General features: G+C 38.2%; 1 protein-coding gene across 4 annotated transcripts; it reads left to right on the forward strand.

Moving 5' to 3' along the window:
* Positions 1–219: 219 nt before the first annotated feature.
* On the forward strand, positions 220–6,177 carry LOC103992086 (protein REVEILLE 3). 4 transcript variants are annotated; one of them, XM_009411674.3, is made up of 9 exons: positions 220–600; positions 2,497–2,554; positions 3,283–3,406; positions 3,478–3,648; positions 3,722–3,844; positions 4,181–4,281; positions 5,135–5,194; positions 5,566–5,666; positions 5,752–6,177. In XM_009411674.3, exons 1-9 carry the CDS (start codon positions 347–349, stop codon positions 5,765–5,767), a joined length of 1,008 nt encoding a protein of 335 aa, XP_009409949.1. In that variant the 5' UTR covers positions 220–346; the 3' UTR covers positions 5,768–6,177. The 4 variants fall into 4 exon arrangements, with proteins under 4 accessions (XP_009409949.1, XP_009409948.1, XP_064973771.1 ...); XM_009411673.2 differs by having other exon boundaries at positions 221–600; positions 4,172–4,281; XM_065117699.1 differs by having other exon boundaries at positions 221–600; positions 4,172–4,281; positions 5,566–5,617; positions 5,714–5,796.
* The last annotated feature ends 470 nt before the right edge of the window (positions 6,178–6,647 follow it).

The raw sequence follows: 6,647 nt of genomic DNA on the forward strand, positions 1-6,647 counted from the left end.
CGTTATGCATTTCTTTTGTTTTTTCTAACGGTGACCGATGCGTCCGCAGAGATATGGCGTTCTGTACGGTCATCCGCAACAAAGGATTGCGGTCGCAGACGGGAAACGGGCCCCACCTCCCTCCCTCCTGCCACTTGTCCACCTTCGCTTCCATCCAACCCCCGTTCCGTCTCCGGTAAAATTCCTGCGCTCTAACACACAAGCCAAGCAAATATATTATATTGGAATGGTGGCCGCAGCAGCGCCAAGTATGTAAAGTCGACGCCATCCCACCACGCCTTCCACCTCTTACTCCGCCTCCCTTTTCCTTCGCTTGCTACATCCCCCGATATCTCTGCCCCCTTTTATGGTGTCTGTTCACGCCAAGGCAGCCCAAGGCGGCGGCGGACGAGAAGCAGCAGCGTCGTCGGTGGTCTTCTTCCCCCACGACCTCCCGGGCCTCTCCTCCATGGCCCTCCCTGGCGCGGCCGGCCTCCTGACCCCCGCAGCTGCCGCTGCGGAGGACCCCAGCAAGAAGGTCCGGAAGCCCTACACCATCACCAAGTCCCGCGAGAGCTGGACCGAGCAGGAGCACGACAAGTTCCTCGAAGCCCTCCAACTGTAAGGAAAACTTGCGCTTTTGCTGGGATCGGTCTTGGCTTTCTGTAGTTTTTGATGGGAACTTGGGGCTACACTTGGTTTCTCATATGGAAAGTTCTTGCGGATCTGGTGCTATGTTTGCAGTTATCGTCTCTAAAATTAGCATCTTTTAGTCATGGTTGTATTGTGTTCTTGGTCATGCGGGACTCTGTTTGCTTAATTCCTATGATGATATGTAGAATTTGGGATCCGTTACCATCCTTTACAATAGGAGTTGTCATAGTCTGGCCATAGTGGCTGGAAATTGGGGTTATCGCCATCATTGATTACTTTCTGGTCGTTCAACTTATATCTGCCTGATGCTGTAAAGGATTTGGTTGTTGCTGATGAAGTTGCTTCAGTTGACCTTGTTAAGAATCCAGCGTCGATGATCTTGCTTCCTTTCTTTTTTAGATTGTTTAGCGAGGATTCCCCTTTTTCTTTTTGTCCATTACAGAAGATAATTATGCTAAAACTAAAGATTCTACTAAAGGCCTTGTCTTTCCTTTGTGTGTATCTCTAAGTAGAATTATGAGGATTGCATTTTGGCTCTCCTTTGTGATAGTGGATGAAATAACAGGAATTTTCCTTTAGACGACAATGTCCTGGCTAATTTATCAGTGATAATGGACGCTTCTCCAAGCAATTTCCATACGAGACCAGGAAACATTATATGTGGCTTAGGGAACTTCTTGTTTATAGATACTGTGTAAACTTCTGTTACTGGTGAGTAGTAATGATCCATGGGATATTATGACCTCATGTTGGGAAAGGAGAACAAATTTAAGCTCAAAATCAACTTGCAAAGAGTAAATCAGCCTTTGCACATTACATTTGAGTAGAATCAGAGCATTATGGGTGCAGAAGAGAGTTGAGCACATATTTGGTGATTATTGTTATTAACTCTCTTGAGCTTACAATTATCATTTTACCGAGCAACAATTGCCCATCTTGTTGCCTCAATCTTAAGAAGGGTTTCTAAAGTACAACATGTGAGGTTGTATTTTTATAGAAGATCACATACAGCAGAATTAAGTGTGAAGTTGGCCCACTTGCATCTCAAACTCTTCCATCAATTTCAGTGGATTTTAACAACATGATCTAGAGAGAATTTGTCAGTTTTCCTCCATGATGCTCAATTATGATGGAACAAGCTTTTGATTGCTTTGCTGCACCAATACCTCCCTTTTGTATAGAACCAAGCTTTGCCCCTAAAGAGCAATACAAATAGACTGTTTGCCTCTCAATGGTGAAGCCAGATATGCGGTTCTCTTATGCTCAGCCTTGACATTTTGTTCGTTCTTTTGAAAATATGCTAAGAGGAAAGTTAGAATTGTAGTTCATGCCTATGCTTAATATAATTACATAGTATTTATTGGTATTTATAGCTTCATTGAGACCTATTTTCTTCAGTATATTAACAATTATTTTAATACTAATCAGTACTTTGTCAATCATATTCTACCTCTATGCTTTAAGTTTTGATGTTTGATCAAAGACAATAAACATAGATTTGAGAATAGTAATAATTTAAGATGTATACTAGAAACACAATTTCTTGGTGCAGATGACAAGGTAACTGCTATTAATTTCTCATTCGGCAGAATACAACTAAATCATTTATTTGAAATTTGAGTAAGCCCATTGGTTTTCATCTACTATATTTAACAGCTATTGTGGTCAGTTCTCATAACCTTGTATCTACAAATGTTGTTAGGACTTGAAAGTTCTAGGGTATGCTTCACTGGGTATTATTTACCGTAACAACTTTAATGTGTAAAAGCGGCATGACATCTGATTAGTGTATAACTAACTTTGTGCATGAATAACACTATAGGCTTTATAACTATAACAATGTTCCTCTTCTTCTTTTTGCAGTTTTGACCGTGACTGGAAAAAGATAGAAGCATTTGTTGGCTCAAAGACCGTCATCCAGGTAATTTGCAGACAAGCTATATTTCCATCAAGAAGTATATGTGAAGAACTAAGCGAAAAGGGGAAAACATACCAACAACATCAAAATTTTCTCCTTTTTTTCTACAAACTTCTATCTTTAAATATTATCACGGAATGGATTTTCAATATATAGAAAAGGATAGTATGTTTTGGTGAAAGGGTTGCTGGCTTATGTGTGCCTTTAATTTACTCTGAGGAAGCTTGTCATCCTCCCTTCTTCTATACCTGCCTTATTCAGTTATAGAGGTGCCTCTATGACCTTTGGTGGATAATCATGTTCTAGTCTACTCATTTACATGGCTGTCAACAAGGTTTCTGGGCAGCTCTTACATAATGGTTATAAGAAATTCATTTTCACTTGTTAGTTAATAGATGCCTCTCTGAGCCTTTGGAGATGTTTAGTTGCAAGAGAAATTTGGTGGAGTCTGATCTTCTGAATTTTGATTGTTTAAAGTTGATGTTCTGGACAAGCACTACAAACACTTATTTTCTATAAATAGAGAGCATCTGGTAATCGCACAGAGTCGACAGACAATTGTAAGAGAAGTCTACAATGTAGATCTCATTCTTGAAATCATCTTTCAGCTTTCTACATTTCAAAGCACCATTAAGGACCCACTAGTGTATTAATGGGACATATCAAATATGTGAAAAACCCAGGGTCCTTAATATTTGTCAAAATCAAAATTCTAAAATGGGTTCTTGCAGATAAGGAGCCATGCACAGAAGTACTTTTTGAAGGTTCAGAAGACTGGTACAAGTGATCATGTACCTCCACCTCGGCCTAAGCGAAAAGCATCTCATCCATATCCACAGAAAGCACCTAAAAATGGTGAGGCTTGTTCATGTTAATACTTTAATTTCAAGTTGTAATCCAACTTACAGGTATTCTTGTAATTGCAGCTTCACAGATATCTCAAGGCACTACTCCACTCCAGACTTCCTGTTTGCTTGAACCAGGCTATACTTTTGCAATAGATACATCTTCCACGCCCAGAAGCTCTACCGCAAATGGGCCAATGCCTTCTGGAGTTCACAAATTGCATCCTGTCAGTACATCTCATCTGACAACAGGTTTAGTATTCTGTCTTCAGTGGTTCGATCTTTTCTTTTTCCACAGACACGTTGTAAGGCCTTAGTTTTGCAGGTGGCGCAGGACCTTCTGGAGCATTGGCGGTAAACAATTGCTGCTCTAGCAGCGCGATAAGTCGTACAACCTGGCCTAATTGTGATTTGGCTGATCAAGAAAATCATGTCACAACTCTTCGTGGTGAGCTCTCATTTATGCCTCATAAATACGCTTTCTATATCAGAGATCACTTAGATTGCAAGAACAAGTCAATGTTAAAAGGAAAAGAAAAAGAAACATGTTAATGTTTGATGAAGCTAGGAGAATGATCACATCATCCTTGAAGTCATGGATGGAAACTGTTCCTAGGAAGTTCTCAAAATGATAATAGTAAACTATTTCATCATTCATACCAAAAAGATTTTTCTTTTTTAATTCTGAACCTTTGTTTCAGGCAAAATGCTATTTATATCAATCTTGCTCATTCTATTCATACTTTCTTATCTTTGGTTTTGTGTTTTTGTGAAGTTATGCCAGACTTTGCTCAGGTGTACAACTTTCTTGGAAGTGTCTTTGATCCTAGCACTACTGGTCACCTGCAAAGACTGAAAGAGATGGATCCCATTGATGTTGAAACAGTATGCTATCTTTCAAACAAAAAATTTACAGTTCTTGTATATCTTGAAGAAAAGTTAATGCTTTCGCAGGAAATTAGTTTGTCTAGGTAAAATGGTTGTTATTCTTATTTGGTCTCCAATGGATGCTTTTTCCTTTTTTTGAAAGGTGTTAATTACATAATCATAGTTGCATTCTGTTGGAAAGCATTTGCTAGTTACAAAACATTAGTGGGTTTCATGTTTGGTTCTCACCTTTTTAGGACAGCATATATTCCATGATTTTGTACTTGAGTATAAAATCTAGTTCTTTCAGCTTTGTTAGTAAGAAATGCAACATACATTTCTCACCTGGTATGTTATCGGTGTTTGTTTCCAAACCAGTTATATATTATGATGTGCTTAAAGAAAGGTGCCTTTGACTTTGTATTTGATGAAGAGTAGCATGATGGTGGTTGTTCATATGGCTGATTTGCTGGGGTTCTAAAACACCATCTTAGGACTGAGGCAGCCTCCAAACTATGCATGCTGCATTTGCACTTTCAGGTTTATGTTGGTCTGTGACACTTTAATAATGTGCCTTGACATGTATCAAGCACAATACTGTATCACACCAGTGCATGACCAGCAAATGTCAAATGGTACTTCACTAGTCATTTTTTAATAACTTAGGAGGTAACGGGGGAAATCTTGACCTTGTATTAAATTCACAGTTCATATTGTTTCCATAAATGTCTTGATCACTTATTTATCTGTAGTATGTTTATCAAGAATATTTTTGTTACTATCCTCCATTGTAGGTAATTAGTGCATGGTTTATGCATGTGCTTCTCAATGTTCCTCCTAATAAGCAATGTTTTATACCATTAATGTGCAGGTGTTGTTGTTGATGAGGAACTTATCTATCAACTTGAATAGCCCCGACTTTGAAGCCCATGTGAGTGTCATCTAATCATTCACTTTAAATAGTTTCTTAGAATTTGCTGGCTAGTAGGTTTTGGTTCCTTCAAGTTTTACAAATTCAGGATCTTTCTCTATGATTATCAATTGAATTTTCTGCATGTACATTGTAGTTCTTCTAATGCTTGCTTCGATAGGAATGGAAAATGCATCAATCAATGACTGTATTCTTTTCCAGACATAGCTTCGATGGTCAAAGACTGTTTTTCTCATAGTTATTTGTTTTTTATGCATTAGTCACAATGTTCATCATCAGTGTTTAATCTGTGCAGTTGAATTATGATCAAGTTCTTCAGTCTCATGCTACGAGAAAAGTTGGTTAACTTGAACATGTTTACTTTCATGCAGAGAAGGGTACTCTCATCATGCAATGATGACAACGAGGAGGATGCGAAATCTGGTATTGCTAATAACATATCTAGAACTAGTGAAACTGTTGCTCCATTTATGTAAGTTCATGTCTTTAAGACAAAAACAACCTCTGCTGGTTTTACAGTTTGGTGTAATCAACTAACTGCACATTTGAAATTCCAGGGTTAAAGGTGAATGAATGTTAATTGTACGTTGTACTTGAGTATCTTTCAAGGCTGTGAAAAAATTAGAGTGACGGTGCCATTTCCAGTATTAGCTTTGTCGAGACAGAAGCCTTGATACCCAGATATGTGAGGCAAGAAGATCACTTGCATCAGCGGATCTTGTGCAGGGGTGGGGGGGGGGTGTGAGTTTTGTCTGTGTATATTACATTTTTATGATCCATGCAAGTTTTTGATGGTTTTCTAGGTTCTGAAGAGATAAGCCGTTCCCTACTGTATCTATTTCTATGTTTCCTGAACTCTTTGTTCTTGAAGGATACCTGACCCTAGAGAATTGAGATGCTAAAATTAATTGTTTAAGGTATGAATGAAGGTAAGTTGTAAGGAATGCTGGACATCTGCAATAACATATTTTATTGGCATGTCATTTGATGGACGTAAGCCTGATTACCTTGTAGTAGTAATGTTACTCGGGTTCAAATCCTCTCTATTTGCAGGATAAAATGATCTTTCTCGAACGTTACATTGATGGAAGCTTTGTCCAATGGGCCGATCTTGTTTTATGTTCTTTGGCGTCTGCAGTGAGAGTGCTTACAGTGACATAAATGCTATATCTTTGTGAAATGTTGTATAACATGTTCTCTCTGGGGATTGTTATTATCATCATCACTTGATAGTGTCACTATTTGATGTTATTGCTATCATCATAAATCTTATGTCATCATCATTATCACTTTTCGTAATTTTGTCATTGAGGATGCTTTTATCAATATTTGTCGAGAAATGATTTTACCAAACTTATTTTAATAAAAAATACATCTAAAGTTGGCATGAGTTGTGATCAAAAGCAAAGAATATTGAGCTAACAAATCTTGGCTAATTTATCTAAAAAGGTCT

Source organism: Musa acuminata, chromosome BXJ2-7 (genome assembly GCF_036884655.1).
Source record: "Musa acuminata AAA Group cultivar baxijiao chromosome BXJ2-7, Cavendish_Baxijiao_AAA, whole genome shotgun sequence".
Classification (NCBI taxonomy): domain Eukaryota; kingdom Viridiplantae; phylum Streptophyta; class Magnoliopsida; order Zingiberales; family Musaceae; genus Musa; species Musa acuminata.

What these genes read in the sequence shown, in the direction of transcription:
- LOC103992086 (XM_009411673.2), top strand. Translation starts at nt 347, where the DNA reads ATGGTGTCTGTTCACGCCAAGGCAGCCCAAGGCGGCGGCGGACGAGAA. An exon ending in GCTCAAAGACCGTCATCCAG is followed by an intron (nt 2,555 to 3,282) that starts GTAATTTGCAGA and finishes GGGTTCTTGCAG; the next exon opens with ATAAGGAGCCATGCACAGAA. An exon ending in GCCCCGACTTTGAAGCCCAT is followed by an intron (nt 5,195 to 5,565) that starts GTGAGTGTCATC and finishes ACTTTCATGCAG; the next exon opens with AGAAGGGTACTCTCATCATG.